The sequence below is a fragment of the Haliotis rufescens genome, unplaced genomic scaffold (assembly GCF_023055435.1).
Source record: "Haliotis rufescens isolate VD_foot unplaced genomic scaffold, xgHalRufe1.0.p SCAF_1, whole genome shotgun sequence".
Lineage (NCBI taxonomy): Eukaryota > Metazoa > Mollusca > Gastropoda > Lepetellida > Haliotidae > Haliotis > Haliotis rufescens.
The window spans coordinates 42837354-42858452 of NW_025963779.1; the positions used below are offsets into that span (position 1 = coordinate 42837354).

Consider the following 21099-nt stretch of genomic DNA (forward strand, 5'->3'; position numbering starts at 1 on the left):
CAACTCTACACAGATGCATCAGGAGATGGTTGGGGTGCCCATATGGATGATGTTACCATACAGGGAAAATTGTCCTCCCAAGAAAAGGAGTTACACATCAATTGTCTAGAAATGAGAGTGATATATCTAGCCTTAGAAGCATGGCAAGATCATCTACACCACTCGTCAGTGAAGATCACTACAGACAACTTGACCATGGTCGCTTACATACAGCACCAAGGGGGCACAAAGTCTCAGCCTTTATTGAAGGAGGTTACACGTTTATATGCCTTGCTAGACTCAGTGAGTTGCAGAAGCGAAGCAAGACATATGCCGGGCAAGCTTAATATCCTAGCAGATTACCTATCCCGGAAAAACGAGATAGTACCCATGGAATGGTCACTACATCCCGAAATATTCAAGTGGATAACCCACCTATGGGATACTCCAAACCTAGATCTATTCGCCACATGTCTCAACAACAAACTACCAGTCTACGTCAGCCCTGTACCAGACCCGCTAGCTCTCCAGGTCGACGCTCTCTCTATGGAATGGGAGGGAATGTTTGCGTACGCCTTTCCCCCATGGGCTCTCCTAGACAGAGTACTGAAGAAAATAGAGGAGACAGACTGTGTCATAATCCTCATAGCCCCAGCATGGCCAAACAGGGCTTGGTTTCCAAGGTTACTACACCTCCTAGTGGAAGAACCTCTGAAACTCCCAGTACGTCACGACCTACTGAGAAAACCTTCATGCGTGGAAGTTATCTCGAATAAGATGCAAGCTGCCGGTTACTCTAAATCAGCTGCACGAAGAGTGGCAAGCTCATGGAGACCAGCATCATCTGCCCTTTACAATAACAGATGGGACAAGTTCGTCGAGTGGAAAATAAGAAATTATTTAGACATGGAGATAACGATACCTATTGTTGCTGAATTCTTGCTCTATCTCAGAAACGATAAGAGATTACGACATGGCACTATCGAAGGCTATAGATCAGCCCTGGCATCAGTATTACAACACGATGGCCTATGTATAGGTACACACCCAGTACTGAATCGACTCATGAAGTCCTTTGCACTGGAAGACATTAAAGTACAACGTACATTCCCAAAATGGGATCTATCTATAGTATTGTCAGCATTGAAAGCACCATATGAACCCATGAGTAGTGCGACATTAATATTAGTCTCCAGGAAGACTGCTTTTCTCCTAGCCATGGCTACGGCGGCTCGTGTATCAGAATTACACGTTATTGACATTTCCACTGTAACTCATACATAAGAATGGAAATAAGTGTCGTTCAGATCGCTCCCAGAATTTATTGCCAAAAACCAGTCGTCAACCTTCGGCCCACTCGGACACAGGCAATATACAATACCAGCCTTAAGTAAAAGTGTGGACTATCCGGACAGATTACTTTGTCCCATAAGAGCCTTGAGATACTTCATTACAGCAACTCAACCCCACAGAAAGCAGAGAAAACGCCTTTTTATCTCTTGCAAGCCCTCGTCAGAAAAGGACATAACCAAGGGTAATGTAGCGGGATGGCTCAGATCGGTTATCGCAGATAGCTATAAACTGGCACAAGTCTCCATGCCAACTTGGGGAAACTGCAGGCCTCACGAGATCAGAGCCCTTGCAACAAGTCTAGCCACATGGAATACAGTATCCATTGAACAAGTCGTAGCAAGCTGCCAGTGGAAGTCCCATAACACGTTCTCAAACTTTTACTTGCTAGACATACAGACCAATCTGGATGGACTATACACACTGGGACCCTTGGTGGCAGCCCAGGTGATAGTCTCCAAGTAACCTTGTTCCCCCCCCTCTTCCAGAAAGGGGAAAAAGAGGGGTGGGGGGTTGGGGTGTGTGTGTGTGTGTGAAGATTTCAGAATACCTCATGAACTCAGGGTAAGTTGACCTTTGTACTGGGTTTTACTATTGAATTAGTAAACAAGGCAAGTGGCAACACTGAAATCAGAGATCGAAGGATTACCGGTTAGTAAGTGATATACGGTATCTACATGATAATCTAGGATGTATCAATGTACTACCACAATGTGGGCATGGAATGACAACCGGAAGTGATGTCACAGAAGACGTCATCACCGGAAGTGACGTCATAATATGTCTAAGTATCACAGTGGTGGATATATACACGGATATTATACCCATTAAATGACGTTTGAAATCTTTATATCTAGTCTTGTAAGTAGACTATTAGACATATTCCGTTTGAGACCCTTTTGGCATACAATCCTTGGGTTACCACTTCACAAAGCCAAATATCTAAGGGATGCTAGATACCAGAACCCACCGGTCCCTCTGGTGTATACTGGCAATGATGTAATAGAGGTAGGGTGTTCACAAGAATTATCAAACAATAGTTTATCATTGTGAATAATTCTATGAATACTACCTCTATTACATAAGGAAGTAATCCCTCCCACCTCCCCAAATATCTGCATCTAGTTGATGAGGAAAATGGGTTGAAAGAAGTGAGGAGATTCCCACCTTGCGCATGCGAGGTGGCGCCCCTGGCAAGGGATAGGGTTTCCCTGACAACTATTAGATATGTTGGCAGTGAAGAGGACGTCTGTTGAAAATTTATAAAAATTTGTAGTGTGGTTCTCAGCATAAACAGGAATTTATGGCAATGATGTAATAGAGGTAGTATTCTTAGAATTATTCACAATGATAAACTATTGTTTGATATCTACATGTATAAAGCTTTGTAGGGAAATCTAAATTCGACCACAAAATATTTAATTTTAGTTTCATATTCTTTGGCTTAACCTTATATTCAGCATTGTTCGGATGAATAATCTCTACGGACCTAACAGTGATAACACTGATTTTTATAAAAATCTATTTGATAATATGGACAACTTCGGAAATGATTCATTCGTTATTGTAGGTGACTGGAACCTTAGTCTTAATCCTGCAGTTGAATTATAAAATTATAAAAATATAAATACATGTTACCCCAAAACAAGACGGATAGTATTGGAAAAATAGAATCGGTAAATTTGATAGATGTATGGAGAGAACTAAATAAAGACTTAAAGAAATTTACATGGTGGAAGAAAACCCAAGACAACAAGCTAGGCTGGACTTCTTTTTAGTGTCTGAAGATATAAGAAATATGACATTGGAAACAAATATTTTACCGGGATATAAAAGCGACCACTCAGCCATAACGTTATCTTTCTCTAATACAATTAATCAAGAAAGAGGATGCAGATGTTTGGAATTAAATACTTCACTCCTATTAAGTAAGGATTATACAGAATTAGTTAGAAACAGTTATATAAGAAACGAAAAAAGAATATTCTGAGAATAGTGATAGCGAACTAAGTGAGTTAGACATCAAACTTAAAATAGATGATACTTTATTTCTTGAAACCCTCTTAATGAAAGTTTCATTCAATTTCATTTTCTTCATTCATTAAAAGAACCAAAATCAATCCAACAAAAGAATTAGAAAGTAAGATAAGCAATTTAGAAGATGACATAAGGCGAAATGTTCAACAAATAGACGAAAACATCTATTCGAAATTATCAAATACAAATTAGAAATGGAACATATAAAAGAAGAGGAATACAAATTAGAATTAGAATGCAATGTATGGGGAAGGAGAAAAACCAACAAGTTATTTCTGCCACTTAGAAAATAGAAATTATGTCAGTAAATTAATAAATAAAGTTGTAACTGAAGATGATATGGTAATAACAGACGGCAATTGCATATTGGATGAATTAAGAAACTTTTATAAAAAAAATATATACATCTGATAGCAAGGACAGAAGTTACGAAAATTTAACAGATTTAGAGACTCCAACATTAGACAACCAAATGAAAAAGGTATAAGAAAGACAAATTGAGCTAAAAGAAATTTCATTGGCATATAAAAACATGAAAAACAATCAAAAGCCCCGGTATTGATGTCTTTCCTATTGAATTTTTTAAGTTTTTCTCAATTTTCTGGAAAGAACTAAAATTCTGGATATACAGATTTGTAAAAAGTACTTCTGCTAATACATGTAACACAATGAGTATGACAATGAAAAGAGTTATAACTTCTACCAAAATCAAACAAAGACAGAACATTGATAAAAAACTGGAGACCAATAACTTTATTGAATACACTCTATAAAATAATTAGTACTTGTATTGCAAACCGTACAAAATCAACATTGGAATTGCTCATTTATAATAATCAAACAGGATTTATTCCAGGAAGATCTATTTCAGAAAACACAAGGTTGTTATATGATATTATCTTTGAATCAAAAAGACAAAATAAACCAGGATTAGTTCTACTGATCGTTTTTGAAAAGGCATTTGATACGGTATCAAAACAATTTATAAAAAAAGTTTTACAAAAATAAGGATTTGGACCAGAAATGATAAGGTGGATAAATATACTAACTTACAATACTACATCAAGCATAATACAAAATGGGCATCTATCAGAATTTTTTACAAATGAAAGAGGCTGTCGACAAGGAGACTCATTGTCGCCATATACTTTCCTCCTAGTAGCTGAAATCCTAGGATGTTTGATTAGAAATAATAATAAAATTGAAGGGATTACTCTAATGACAAAGAATACAAACTTGGGCAGTATGCTGATGACACTGAATTATTTTTAAATGGCAAAGATGAAAGCTTATATGCAGCCACAGAAACACTTAATATATATTGCTGTGTATAAGGCGAGTTTTTCGTACCTTGGTTTAGGGGGCTTTCAAGGGGGCCGTCTTATACACAGGGTTGAAGAGTTTTGATGTTTTTGCCCCCCAACAAAGACATAACTGTGGGCACCTAACACAGGAAATACCATGTCAACAAATCCGTAATGAAGTACACAAACTAATCATGTAATTACATTGTCTGGTTATAAAAACAGTTCATTATATATTTGGACTTACCTTTGTAATCTATTTCATTAATGTTATTTAAAATTTCATTCAATATTGTTTATTTTCATTTTGTCAAAATCGTATGTGAAGTGATCGGAAGATTGCACAACTCAGTTATTTACAGCAACCACAATCATATTATCGCTATTGACACCTTGAAACAAACTTTAGTGGATAGAGAATGGATATATATATATCATAAATGCCATACTTTAACTCGCTGAAAGACATATTTGTTTGACTATTATTTGTCAACATAAAGTTTTCACTATCATGAGCATGGAAGCATCTGCATTGATTCATCAAATTGTTCCACACGAAAAATTAATTTCTACAAAATGTCTGGCTTAAAGATTATTGTAGACAAGACAAAAGCAATATGGATAGGCTCAAAAGCAGGGAGCAATGATCGATTATGTCAAGATTTACAAAGAGAATGGCACAATAAGGAATTTGAAGAATAAGGAATAATGTTTAATCCATACTTAAGTGAACTCTGGGTAATCTATACAAAAAGAAAACTAGAAGAAATAGATTGCTTGCAAATCGGAGAAAAAGAAATCTAAAGCTATTAGGAAAAATTAGTCATAAAAACTTTAGCATTGTCAAAACTAACTAAGAGTAGGTGGGGAATTCCAGGATTAGATCTTATCATTCATGCCCTGCGGGGGGGGGGGGGGGGGGTTTCAGATCAAATATCCATTTGAGTTCGATGGATCGGCGTCTAGCCGTGCTCTGAGTTGACTCGGGGTCTGTTTTAAGCTGTTGTATGATTTGATAATGTAGGTCTCTTGTTGAGTGTCCTACGGAGTTGAAGTGTTTAGCGACAGGTTTGTCCCTATGATGGTTGATATCCGCAAAGTGTTCTTTGAGTCTAGTGCAGAAGTGTCGTTTAGTTTCACCTACGTATTGTTTACCACATTTGGTGCAACTTAGCAGGTAGATTATGTTTCTGCTTTTGCAAGTGAAATGCAAATGGCATTTATATTTTTTGCCTGTTGTGTGGCTGCTGTTGTGGGCACCTTCAGCAGTCCCTAAACACTTCAACTCTGTAGGACACTCAACAAGAGACCTACATTATCAAATCATACAACTCAGAGCACGGCTAGATGCAGATCCATCGAACTCAAATGGATATTTGATCTGAAAACCATCCCCCCGCAGGGCATGAATGATAAGATCCTGGAATTCCCCACCCACTCACCTTACTTTGTCTTTCTCTCTGGAACAACAGCATTAGATCTCACAACCTCCTTCTTTACACAAACCCGATTCTGATACACCAATCGGAACATGATGTCACAACTCCCACAAAAGTTGTGACGTCACAGGTCTTATAACTGTGACTTCATTCACTATGACGTCACAATCGGCACTCACAAACTATGGAGTCCCTCCACTGCCCAAACTACCTGAAGTATTACTCACGCCGGGACAGGCTCAAAAGACACTTTAGGAGCGCCCACAGCCCCGAAAGGTTCATCTGCTTGTCATGCAATAAGTCATACAAACGGCAGGTTGATTTTAAAAATCACCAAAATCGCCACGGACAATATTATGCGAAAAAAGCAGCTACCATCAACATCACCGCTACAATGAGCGTGACTGACGGTCCGCCATGGCCAGGAAATCCAAGTCCTACCAGAAGGACAGCCCAGCGTAAATACACATTCATCTATGCACAAAGGTACCATCAACTCTGCATATGGTCCTTCCTCAAGTATGACACACCATCTACGACCCGATGTAGACACACCACCTAAATCGCTGCCATACAGCCAATCGTTTATACTCCCTCCACCATTCACCAAGTGGACTGAGTACCTAGATGACCCTAATGTCAACCTAGACACTGAATTTTGGCCTGTCTATAGGCCACAAAACAGAGAGGATATGGCCAAGCCATCATTCTCAAACAGTAGACCTAATGTGCCAACAATAAGGCCAAATGGGCCCACAAATAAATATAATTTGGGTCCTAAATACGAAAGGGTTTGTTCTGTTTCAGGTCTATTGACTTAAGGTCGACTCCAAAATCTTAACTGGGATCACATCCAATCCCGGGAAATATACACAAAATGCACCATATGCATTTGGCCGATAACAACAACTGTGATATAAAAATATAACACACAACAATAAATCTCGAAAACATAGAATTTATTGAAGAGATCGTAAAATAATGACCACCGATAATCCAGCTGTGCTCATGTCGCCGCTGCCCCAGCCCTGCCACCGGTCCACCAACTCAATGGTCCACCGGCCCTGAGTACATCAATCACGATCCACCGGTGACAATTAGACCACTGGTCCACCGGTCCATCAGCACACCCCTGCCGGTAGACTCCACCGGTACTGCATCTGGAACACAAAGTCCCCACACCCACACACAACAGTCTGATGAGAGCACCCAGCTCGAAACTAGTCACCAAGATTGCTCTTGGGTTTTAGCCCAAAACCCTCTATCATTGTCAAAACTAGTTTACATATTTTCGACACTACCAAACGCTCCTGAGAATTTTGTCTTATCACTTGACAATATATTTTACAATTTTATCATGAATAATAGAAAAGACAAAATCAAAAGGAGCACTTTGACCAGAAAATATGAGGACGGTGGATTACGCATGATCAACATTAGAGCCTTTGTTTACGCACTAAAACACTCTCCGCTCAGATTATATTGTGAAAAAACAACATATAGTAACCCTTGTAATATCCCAATTAAAGATATACTCTCTTTGGGTGAAAATGTTGACGAGCAAAAACCCCTACTGGAAAGATGTATTGAAGGCTTGGAACAACTTTTGTAAAAACAATATAATTAATGCCAATAATAAAGAAGAAATTTTGTCCCAACCATTATGACCTAATCACAACTTCAAACAAGCAACATACTACATAAAGCAATGGGCTAATAATGGAATTTACTCAATTAAAAATATACTGAGCTGCAAAGGAAACGTCACCATGGATAGAAATAGTAAACATACTTTGAGACATATTAAAAAGATGAAACTTGGCAAAACTGATCATCAAGGTTGAAATTAAAGTGTCAAATATTCTTAAAGTGAAACACAGCACTAGTCTCTGAGAAAGTGACATCACAAGTCAGTATCTTGTGTGTCCGCCATGTCCATTGATGACTGCTGTGCAACGTCGATACATCAAATGGATGAGGCAGTTGATGAAGGCCATAGGCACTTGAGCCAACACTCTGAGGAACGCCTGACGCAGTTCAGCTGCAGTTGTCGGCCTTGGTCGGACATCATTCAGCCATCTTTGAATCACATCCCACAGGTGCTCAATGGGATTTAAATTCCTGAGGGCAGGCCACTGCATAGTTCTGATGCCATTCTGCTGGAGGAAGTCTCTCGCAGTGTGGGCACAGGCGTTATCATGCTGAAACTCGTGGTTGTGGCGACGTGCCAAATGAGGTATGGTGAGTGGTCTCAAGACTTGATCAATGTACCCAGCTGCTGTGACACCATTGCCTCTCCCTGGACCGATGTTCTGGAAGACCACAGAGCCGACCCTCCATACGAGACCAATTCCACCCCACACCATGATGCTCGGACCACCCAACGAGTCTCTCTAAAAAAACACAAGCATCGGAATCACGTTCCCCACGGCGTCGCCAGACTCTCTCTCTGCCATCTGCTGTTGTGATACACTAACGGCTCTCATCTTAGAAGAGGACTCGTCTCCACTGCTGGTGGCGCCAATGCTGGTGCTGTGTTGCCCACTGAAGTTGGTCTTGGCGATGACGTGGTGTCAGAATGGGTCCTGGGTGTGGCCTGTGACAGTGGAGGTGTCTGCTCGTCAATCGTTGATGCACAGTGTCTGCACTAATGTGTCCCCATTGTCTGTCAAGTAGTTTCTGCAGCAGTAACAAAGCAATCTTGAAGATGCTGTTGCACAATCTGATGATCCTGACGTCGGGTGGTGTCCCTTGGTCGGTCATCTGTAGTGTTGGTGGTCTGATACCGTTGCTGGAGCCTGTATATGGTCCTTAGCTGGACTTGAAATGCATTGGCTACTTGCCCGGCGGTTTGTCCAGCTTGCAATCGTCCAAAGGCTTGGTGTTGCTGATTTCTTGTCAATCTTGGCATGTGGTAGCAATTCAATAACAAACGAATGTTATCCGATCTGGGTGGATTTTTATAGGGCAAGAAATTGGGGGAACGCATGTGCATTTCAATTTGCATGGAAATCCTGTGCATCGGGTTACCATGGCCGTTGCCGTGATACATTTGGGCGATCGTTTTTATTATCATCTGCTTTGTTTTTTTATAATCAAATTTCATTTTTCAATGTTAAATTTTAGAAACTTTGACAAAAATTACCCAGATATTTAAATGACAACTTTTCACGCAATTTTTCTTTTGTGGTTCAGTATATATGCAATGAAAATGGATTGATGTCATTTGAAGAACTGAAACTAAAATATCCGATAAAAGGTACAATATCAGACTATAGATATCTAATTTTCAATATACCAGAATCATGGAAAAGAACAATCAAGAAAACTAGAAAAAGAATTTTACAGAATTTATATACAAACAGTTGCTTAAGTGATCTGATGAAGCCTGTTAAAGGTGCTAGAAACTTTTATGATAAATTGATATCAAATGAAAATAATCTTAAAGTTCGTGATAAATGGCAATAATTTTTAATTGTGATTTTAATTGGAAAACGTAATTTACTGTTAATAGATGTAAACTGAAGGATGTAACACTTTTAGATTTTCAGTACAGATTTCTACATGGAATTATTTACACAAAGAAGGAACTATTAACAATGAATCTTGTAGACAACAGTGTTTGTAGCTTTTGTAATGCTGTCAATGAGGACATCAGCCATGTCTTTTGGGAATGTAATGAAACTAAACAATTTTGGAATGATCTTGAACTTTGGCTTAACAATTATCTTTCACAAAAAATTAAATTGACAAAATATTTTATTTGGTTTGGTGCTTACTGATCTAAATCAATCAATCATATACTTTTATTGGGAAAAAGGCATATTCATGTAAGTGGAATCAAAGGAACCGAACCGAAAGTAGATATACTTTTAAAACTACTTAAAACCATATATTCAATTGAGAAATGTATTTCTATAAAAAAAGGATGACAAAAATAACTTTAACAAAAAAAATGGTCACTGTTATTCTCAGCATTAGATTCTTAGCTCTCTGTTGATACATGCTATGTATGAGTCTGATTTTGTGTTACACCCTTTTGGTTTGAAACAGGACAATGTTTGTTTCCAACCCTTTATATTTTAAAAGAGTGTATTGTCATTCTATGCAATCTGAAATATGTTTTTGAAGGAATACTGTATTAATCTATAACTCTGGGAACAATTAAGGTTTAAAAAAACACAACAAAACTATGCCTGAAACTCATGACAAGTGGAGGGATCAAGTGCCCACCCTGTCACTATGTTTTTCACCCAACCTCTGTGGGTGCAGGGTTTCAAATACTTTAAGATCTGACTCTGGTCTCACTTTAGCTATTTCATGTGATCCCTTGTTCCATATAATCTTAATCAAACTTCAACTTATAAGTAAGTTTTATTTAATTGTCAATTTTGCCAGGGTCAATTAGCTGCAGAATGTCAGTTGTACTCACAAACTTTAGGATACCCCATTTTGTGTAATGAGATATATGACACTTTGTCCTTTTGTATGGTTTTGTTTCAGTTATTGTTCGATGAAACATCATTACATCAAATTCATCAAGAATGAACTGTGATAAAATGTTTATTTGAATTCAACAAGGCCTCTGTATGCATGTTCTCTCGGTGTTAGTATACTATTTTAATGACGTAGAACGCATCAGGGTTACATACAAAAGTAAGAATGTGTGCAGTTATGACGGAAAAGGATTACTCTCGTAACATCCCCCTTTTCTTCCAAAAGTTAAGTAATATTAAAATACTGGTATATTGTGGCAGATAGGTTGAGAATAATGTACAGATTAGTTTCTTTAAAATATTCAAACTGCTTTGTAAAACTTCACATGTTAACTAAGTAAAGTCTCTGTGGAATGTCTCTAAAATTCCTATAGACAAAATACCATACTGAGAACACAACAAAGAAATTAAAACACAATGCTCTTTTTGCGTTTGAAGTCAAAAAGAAACAGTTCACAAATCGTGCTCATTCCTTGGCACAATTAGTAGATAACAAAGTCTTTCAGTCTGGTTGGTGGTTTGACTGCTCTTGTCCTGGTGGTCTAGAGAGGCTGGTACTGGTGGCAATGAAGGAGGTGGTTTCACAACAGGCGATGTCTTGGTAGCAGTTGTCTTTTTCGCTGTTATGTGAGAATCTGGTTCAATCTCACTGGTAACTTCCGGAAACTGTTTTGGTGGTGTAGTTTCAGACGTTGATCTAAGAAACTTGCGATTGGCCATCATTGCGCCTGTACTCTTTACCATCAATGTCAACAATGTATGACCTTGTCGACACTTGTCTGACGCAAGTCCCGTGATGCCATTCACCCGTTGTGTCGGAAGGCACTGGTTGAATACGTACTGGTTGACCAACTGTGAGTTCAGGTAGCTCCTTAGCATGACTGTCGTAATAGAGTTTAGCCTTTCTGTGCTTGAGGGCTTTCTTGGCACTGACACTGTCAACAAGCTCAGGTTTCAGAAGTTGTGTAGCAACTGGGAGAGTGGTGTGTGTTCGACGCGACATAATTCTTTGTACAGGGCTACTGTCCATACCTTCAGTAGGGGTATTACGCCATTCCAGGATTGCCTTTCATGGGTCTTTGTCTTCTCTTTGTGACTTTTTGATCAGCTTCTTTGCAATCTTTACAGCTGATTCGGCCTTGCCGTTTGACTGACTGCGATATGGCGATGTCGTGACATGGCTGAATTCCCAGGCTTTGGCAAACTGAGCAAACTCTCGTGATGTGAGTTGTGGACCATTATCCGACACTACGGTATCAGGTATGCCATGTCTGCTAAACTGTGCCTTCATACACACAACAACAGATGTGGAAGTTGTGTCTGTCAGCTTGTCAACTTCCCAGTAGTCTGAATGATAGTCAACTTGAACAAGATATTCCTCATTATGTAGAGTGAAAAGATCCACACCAATCTTACTCCACGGACGTTCAGGCACTTCATGTGACACTAAGGTTTCCTTCTGCTGTTTGGGCCTCATTTCAGAACACACTGTGCATTGACCAACATGGTCCTTAATGTCTACAGTCATGTTTGGCCAATATACAACATCACGTGCCCTTCGGATGCATGCTTCAGCTCCAAGATGGCTTCCATGAAGGCGCTCAACCATTTCACTTTGCATTGCTGGCAGAATCACAATTCGTGATCCTTTGAAGAGAACACCATTCTGAACACTCATTTCCTTCGGAATGTCCAGTAGTCTCTGACACACACTGGAGTGTCCTCACGTTGTTCTGGCCAGCCGGCTAAGATGGTGGACTTGAGAGTCTGGAGATTGACGTCTTGTTGAGTGAGACGCTGAATTTGATCGAGACGCTGATCTGTGACAGTGATACATTCTGCAGCGTTGATATTCTCCAGTTCGCTGATGAAGGAAGTGTCTTCCGAAACAGCAAAGATTTCATAGTCTTTCAAAGTCGGCTCTATCTTCCTGAGTGGAAGTGAGGCTCGCAACAGGAAATCTGCAATGTACATCTCTGTGCCCTTCTTGTAGCGGACATCAAGGTGGTACTTTTGCAGACGTAGTATCATTCTCTGTAGCCTTCTGGGAGAAGAGAGAAGAGATTTCTTGAAGATAGTCTCAAGTGGCTTATGATCGGTTTCTACATTGAACAGCTCACGACCGTACACGTATTGATCAAAGCGTTCACAGCCGAACACCACAGCTAAGCATTCTTTTTCAATTTGTGTGTATCGCTGCTCTGTAGGAGTACGTGATCTGGATGCGAAGCACACAGGTTGACCATTTTGAAGCAAGGTTGCACCTAGCCCTACTTCACTTGCATCTGCTTGTATGGTCACTTCTTCACGCACATCATAGTATCTGAGCACAGGAGTGTTAGTCACTAAAGTCTTGATGTGCTCAAATGCAGCCTCATGCTGTGTTTGCCAACACCACACTGCGTCATTGTCCAGGAGACGTCGCAGTGGTTCACAGGCATCTGACAAACAAGGTAAGAATTTTGCCAGATAATTGATGAAACCAATGAAGCGTTGAACAGCTTTCTTGTCAGTTGGCTTGGGCATCTCTGTGATAGCACACACTTTGTCAGGGTCAGGTTTGAGACCTTCTGCTGTAAGAAGATGACCAAGGTAAGGTATTGCTGACCTCCGAAGTCGTAGTTTTGTTTTGTTCAGGTTGATTGATCTGGCTCTTTGCAGTAGACCGATGAGATTTTGGTCATGATCTCGTGTGGCCTCTTCAATTGTGTCTCCACAGCCAAACACAAGAATGTCATCATGAATTACATCTACCCCAGGTAAACCTTCCAGAACTTCATGCTGACGTCTCTGATATTCTTCTGGAGCTGTTGCGATGCCAAAGGGCATTCGTAGCCACCTGTATCGTCCTAGAGGAGTCCAAAAGGTAGTTAGGTAGCTACTTGTTTCATCCAGTTCTACTTGCAAAAATCCATCTTTGGCATCCAATGTCGAGAAGACTTTGGCTGTTCCAAGACGAGGAAGCACTTCATCAATTGTAGGAATCTGATAGTGTGAACGTTTCAATGCCTTATTCAAGTCTTTTGGATCCAGGCATATGCGAATCTTGTTTGGCTTCTTCACAACAACCACACTGCTGATCCAGTCAGTTGGTTGAGTCACTTTTGCCAACACACCTTTGTCAACAAGTTCATTGATTTTTTTCTTCAATTCACTTTTCATAGCTTATTATTGATAAATGTTACACTCACGAGTCAGTAAAGTCATTGACAATGGAGTTTCAACCCGAAATTAGCGTTTTGTTTCCGCCAAAATCGCTCCACTTCTGACACCATTTTAGTGTACTATTTTAATGACGTAGAACGCATCAGGGTTACATACAAAAGTAAGAATGTGTGCAGTTATGACGGAAAAGGATTACTCTCGTAACATCCCCCTTTTCTTCCAAAAGTTAAGTAATATTAAAATACTGGTATATTGTGGCAGATAGGTTGAGAATAATGTACAGATTAGTTTCTTTAAAATATTCAAACTGCTTTGTAAAACTTCACATGTTAACTAAGTAAAGTCTCTGTGGAATTATGACGGAAAAGGATTACTCTCGTAACAATCGGGATGTACCCTGTATTAAACTCGGACCCTTCTCACTTATTACATTGTGTGTACCATTACCAAAACAAATATGTCAATTATGCATGTAACTGTTGCTGGAAGACTATGGTGACGTCACCCCTTTATACACAACTTGTAGTGGTTATGTGCTGGGAATGACAATGTTATGAAAATAGAGTTCAGACTAGGGTGAGGACATCCTCAAGGATGTAAACTAAAAAAAGTAGGACTTTTGTGAGGTCAATTAAACTTTGTTTGTTTGTTTGTTGTTTAACGCAGCACTCATCAATATACCAGCAATATGACGGCAGTCTGTAAATAATTGAGTAGAGACCAGACAATCCAGTGTTTGATATCATGAGCATTGATCTACGCAATTGGGATACGATGGCATACATCAACCAAGTATTGCCAAAGCCATCTGATTTGTCCTCCATAGAACTTTGACTGGAATTATTTGTTTTGTGTGTTTGTTTGTTGTTTAACGTCGCACCTAGCAATATTCCAGGTATATGACGGCGGTCTGTGAATAATAGAGTCTGTACAAGACAATCCAGTGATTGACATCATGAGCATAGATCCACACAAATTGGGATACAATCACATGCATCAACCAAATCAGCAAGCATGACTGATCCTGTTAGTCTTCATTGCACCGCCTATGCCTCACCTGTATCAACACAAATGGTTGTCACATTCAATATTGACTTTGTTAATTGAGTTTTCTTAGGGCCTTTCTCCTGTTACTAGGTATGATTTTGTCAATGAATTTGTTATTGTAAAATATTGATCAGACAAATGACCAAATATTATGTTGCTTTTCTTAGTAACATAACATTTACACCAATTTATATGAAGCAGGGTTACTTTTTTTCAATAGTATATATCATCCTTAGTATTAAGGCAATGATATAGTAAGTTTTCAGTGATCTTCACATAAGGTCAAGGTCACTGAAATGGTCATTCAGAAGGTAGTTCTGCTTCTTTGTGTGCTGAGCTAGCATGTTAAAGCTAGCACCATGATTCTAAACAGAAATATTTAGGCATGTGATTCACTGAACTTAAGTTAATAGTGCATTTTACTTTCATATTAGGGTAGCAAGAGGCATAGGACCTTTTGTTAAAATTGAACTTCATTTGGGATGTGTTTTTACAAACAAAACATGATGCATGAGACTCCCAAGTGATGTCATTAGAGAGGAATTGCATATTGTTTTTGAACCTAAGTAATATCATTAGACCTGAAATTCCTTTAGTTTCATCAATTGAACTAGTGGCAAGGTACTTTAATCTGGTAAGGCTGGCATGTATTTTGCCAAAGCGAAGGTAATGGTATCAGACTCAATATATGTATGTAATGATGTTGGTGAAGCATGGGTGGAGGAAGGAGCTACTTCTGTTTTGCTGTTGTTTGTTGTTCAACGCCTCACCCAGCCATGTTCAAGCAATAAGATGGTGGCCTATACATAATGGAGTCTTGACCAGACAATCTTTTTATTTATTTGGTAAACCATCAGGGTATGACAACATGCTATCAACCAGTCAGCAAGCCTGACCAGTCACCACCAATCTATTTGCTTGCCTCTTATCTCCAGCACAATTGCTTGGCACCATTTCTCTATTTTGTTTGTTTCAGATCCAGAGTTTGTAACTGCCTTCAAGGACCACCACATTGACCATGTCATACGGAGGCTTCTTACATCAAGTCACTCTCCTGCCATTATAGACCTGGCTCAAGCAGTGCAGGACAGACTTCTAGGGGCACATCAAGAGCATGTGTCAGATACACCATAGACACTAGCATGTGTCACATACACCCTACAGACCAGCATGTGTCAGATACACCATAGAGACCAGCATGTGTCACATACACCCTACAGACCAGCATGTGTCACATACACCATAGTGACCAGCATGTGTCACATACACCCTACAGACCAGCATGTGTCACACACACCATACAAACCAGCATGTGTCACATACACCATACAGACCAGCATGTGTCAGATACACCCTACAGACCGGCATGTGTCACATACACCATAGAGACCAGCATGTGTCACATACACCCTACAGACCAGCATGTGTCACATACACCATACAGACCGGCATGTGTCACATACACCCTACCGACCGGCATGTGTCACATACACCATACAGACCAGCATGTGTCACATACACCATAGAGACCAGCATGTGTCACATACACCCTACAGACCAGCATGTGTCACATACATCCTACAGACCAGCATGTGTCACATACACCCTACAGACCAGCATGTGTCACATACACCCTACAGACCAGCATGTGTCACACACACCCTACAGACCAGCATGTGTCACATACACCCTACAGACCAGCATGTGTCACACACACCCTACAGACCAGCATGTGTCATATACACCATAGAGACCAGCATGTGTCAGATACACCCTACAGACCAGCATGTGTCACATACACCATAGTGACCAGCATGTGTCACATACACCCTACAGACCAGCATGTGTCACACACACCATACAAACCAGCATGTGTCAGATACACCCTACAGATCAGCATGTGCCACATACACCCTACAGACCAGCATGTGTCATATACACCATAGAGACCAGCATGTGTCAGATACACCATAGAGACCAGCATGTGTCACATACACCCTACAGACCAGCATGTGTCGGATCACAATACGACCAGCATGTGTCAGATACACCATACAGACCAGCATGTGTCACATACACCATAGAGACCAGCATGTGTCATATACACCCTACAGACCAGCATGTGTCACATACACCCTACAGACCAGCATGTGTCACATACACCCTACAGACCAGCATGTGTCACATACACCCTACAGACCAGCATGTGTCATATACACCCTACAGACCAGCATGTGTCACATACACCATAGAGACAAGTATGTGTCACATACACCATAGATGGCATCCATACTGAAACAGTGCATTGAATGAATAAAGAAGTTGAAATCGATAAGTTAACCTTGACTTTGTTTATATTATAGCTTTAAAGGAGCACTGATCTAACGCAATTCCCCGGGACTGGTTGTTGACCAGTGAGTACCCGGATGTATAGCAGAAATCTAGACCAGTTCGCGACCTCTGCTGCGCCATTCGTAAGCACATTAGTCACTTTTATGGGTAGTAATAAGGGTGTATGGTCACATTGATCAACAAAATGAAATACAGTTTTCGAGATAATAAGGAAATGTAGGTATCTTTGCAGGTAGCATCGGTAATGGTGATGAAGTTTTCATAAGTCACTTGCTTGGTAATTTTGCGATTTTCGTTTACACTATTTTGACTTGCAACACGAAGTAAATATTGCACCTGAGCATTGCTTTTTTTTATAGTGAGTATATTTTTTTACTGTCAAAATGTGTAACATTTTCAAATTTATTAAACGCCTAAATATTCAGTTATTTTACAAAGTGACTGAAAAACATTTCCATCTGTATTATTAAGATAACGAATTCCAAACATTTTGATGTTTAATGTCATCACCAAGAGACTGAAAATGTTACGTTGAAAAGTACATTTCTATGTTGTTTGGCTTCTAATCCAACATAATAATCTTTTGATCGTCTTAATCAATTTTAGTCAATCTGAAGAATTTCCCAACCAAGACGTAGAGGAACAAGAACGAATCGGTTCAATGCTACAGCGAATGAAGGAAAACAAAATGCAAATACCATAATTACAACCTACCAAATTTATGTGTATAAATTTTGGGCAGCTTCCTTGTTCGAGGAATGTATCCGTGAATATCCACACAAAGGAACAATATCCCACTCGTCTGCAGCTGTACAAAGAAACTTATTTGATGTATATATCGTTTCGGGATATTATAACCCGTGTTCCTTTCTCAACTGATCACTTAGATTGTTTCAGGTGTTTCACATAGGTGTCAAGTCTCAAGGGTCGGCTGAGAAAGCCCACGTGACAACTATTTTCATAACGTCCACGGTTCCTAAAAAATCCATTGAGTGATAGATAACAATGAGCAATCAATCAACGTAATATTAGTTAACCCTTTGAACAAAGTATGTTGTTTTTACATTGACACTTCACGCCATGATATGAGTGTATTCCCTTTGTTTTAGTAAACCTAGACATGTAAACACTCCCTTTTGACATATCCACTGTGCAAGATAACAGTGATTAATCAATCAACGTAATTTCTGTTAATCCTTTGATGGCTAGGAACGATCCGTTGATTTACAAAAAAAGTAAATCAACTGATCATTCACCTCTTGCTGGGCTGCCACGTGCATATTACATAACACACATTTCACCTCACTTCAAACCTGGATTTAGATTGAATAATTACCCCAGACACAATAAATGCCAAATGGGAACCTTTGTCAGGTAATCTAAGTGGTGCTACCACTAATTGTACCTGTAATAAATTCATTAACTGAGCATCAAGTGAATGACGACAAATACACAAGTGTAGGGTTATACCAGAAAACGTGGATGACAACAAGTGAGTAGTAATCGTATTATCAACGCAATCCGAAATCCGAAAATGCTTTCACTGCATGGATACTTTTTTTTATTATTAAACTATAACCATCTGGGGTATTTCCAAATGACGACATACGATGAGCTCCGCCTTTGTTTTTGTCTGTTTGTTTAGGCTGAAGAAATTAATTAACATGCGCCTTTTGTCGAAATCTTTATAGATCACGGTTAAACTAATCAGTGTTCAAAAATGCGTAAAACAAATATTGCCTCCAGCCTCCAAGTTTATTTAGCTGTCCTTGCAGACGGTAGCCCAGTCTCTGGTCACGCTCAGTTGCATTGCGTATCATCCGGGTATACTCACGGGGAAAAAACAATAACAAAGGCAACAACCAGTCCGGGGAATTGCGTTAGATCAGTGCCCCTTTAAAATGCCACATAAAGAAATGAGTTCAGCTGAGTGAGAGCTGAGGCTATGAAGCTGGGCTTAAATGAAGCTGCTTACTTAGCTGTCAAGGTACATTGTCCCAACACATTTATTCTTGTTTTGTCCACTTTTGCTTTATTATGATAAAAGGCCCAGTAAACCGATAATGAGCCAACCAGTCCTTGTTTTATCCTGTACTTTTACATCCCAACAATCTTAGAATTAGAAAATGAATGCTCCCATGTTTGGAGCTCTCTATAAATCCATGAGGCATGTTACATCACAGGAACAGGAAGTAGAAAAAACACATGGTTTCCAACCGGCACATCTGCAGTTAACCACAGTGTGAGTACTTTTCATGCTCTAAATACATGTACTCATGTCACAAAATGCATTGTTTAGATTAACATTTGTTTGATATATATAGAATACTAAACGAGCTCCCGTGTAATACCAATTTTATGAAACGAGTGAATAGTTCTGGTATCTGACGAGCGAAAGCGAGTCAGATACCACAACTATTCACGAGTTTCATAAAATTGGTTTTACACGAGAGCGAGTTTAGTATTTTATTTATTACTTGTCATTTATAATGTTTTTAGAATTATACTGTTGAGTGTAAATAGGCTGACACCTACACGATCCATGGCATAATCCAATTGAGTTTAACAGAATAATACTTCAAACACGTCAAAAATTGAAACGAATTAATTTAATATCATACAATGGTCCACCTTTAGAATTCAGGCGTTCGTCCCACAAAATGATCGTAGTGCTTAGGCTATCACAACTCACATAATTTAACTTAGACTAAAGACTCTCGTTGCGCTAGAGTACGATCACCTTGTGGAACGGGGCCTTGCAGCTCAAAGTTTACAATGACGTCACAATACCCGATGACGTAATTTGTTGAATTTTGTTGCAAGATCCATCGGCGAAACAATGCCATGTGACGTCAGCCTAGCAACAAGGTTGCTGGGGTCATCGAGTGTGCATAAGCTCCTCCGAGTGAACTATCATCTCCACACACAATGTTGTTGAATACGCCAAGGGATGTTGAGAGCTTTCAATATTTGTTCGTGAAACGTGTTCCGAGAGTACATAAGCACGCGTTTTGGTATTACACAATGTGTAATAAAGCTGTATGTTTATTAAACGGGTGATCTCTTCACGGGCAAGTAATAAACCAATATATTTAGTGAAGGCGTAATTGTGTTGGATTGGCATGATGGTTCTAACAGTTGAATATTGCAGAATTTGGAAGCCATATTCTTATTTGACTGTCCATGTAATGTTTTGTTAATTAGTTTTATGAGTAAGCAGGCTGACATAAACAAATGCCTTTTTATTTCATATTTTAGGAGTCTTATAAAACATTTTTCCACCACCAAATAGAAACACACATATCTTACCTTATCCAGACTCATACTAATTGATTATCTGTTTTCTCATTTCCGAACTATGCTTGTTGTGTGAGGTGATTAAGGGGTTTAGGTGGTCAGACTCGCTGACTTGGTTGATGCATGTCATTATATCGCAATTGTGTTGTTCGATGCTCATATTGTCAATCACTGGATTGTCTGGTCTAGACTTGATTATTTACAGACTGCCGTCATATAACTGGAATATTGCTGAGTGCAAGTAGAAACAGACAATCTGTTCGACCTGCGTTCCTCAACACTGCACTGCAGATGGGAAGTGTAGTTTCTGTATGCCTTTGGAAGAATTTACACAGTACCTTTGCAGGGCAGAAGAGGAAGATGGGATATGATTCATCATGATCAACATCATCCTCATCTGAGATAGCTTCAATGAAGAAGAAGAAAACAGGGCACCATGAGTCAACACCATGCCCTTCCTCAAAGGAAGAAAGGGGATTTGACCTGCAAGAGGAAGTCCAACCTGAACTTCATTCTCCAAAGACCAGTTCCAGTCATCCCTTTAAAGAGTTCGTCCATCGGCAGCAGGAGTGTTGACTCCCTGATTAAGAAGGCTTCTAAAACTAAGAAGAAATCCCCTGCTGTTTCCTCCAT

The 21099-nt window shown here is 39.6% G+C and overlaps 1 protein-coding gene across 3 annotated transcripts in view; it reads left to right on the forward strand.

Moving 5' to 3' along the window:
* Positions 1-17149, forward strand: part of LOC124115359 (vacuolar protein 8-like) — a 376809-nt gene extending 359660 nt beyond the window's left edge. For all 3 annotated transcript variants that reach the window (XM_046476306.2, XM_046476308.2, XM_046476307.2), the window contains one exon: positions 15794-17149. In XM_046476306.2, coding sequence (XP_046332262.2) covers positions 15794-15951 — 158 coding nt within the window. In that variant the 3' untranslated portion in view covers positions 15952-17149. The remainder of the gene's footprint in view (positions 1-15793) is intronic.
* Positions 17150-21099: the final 3950 nt, after the last annotated feature.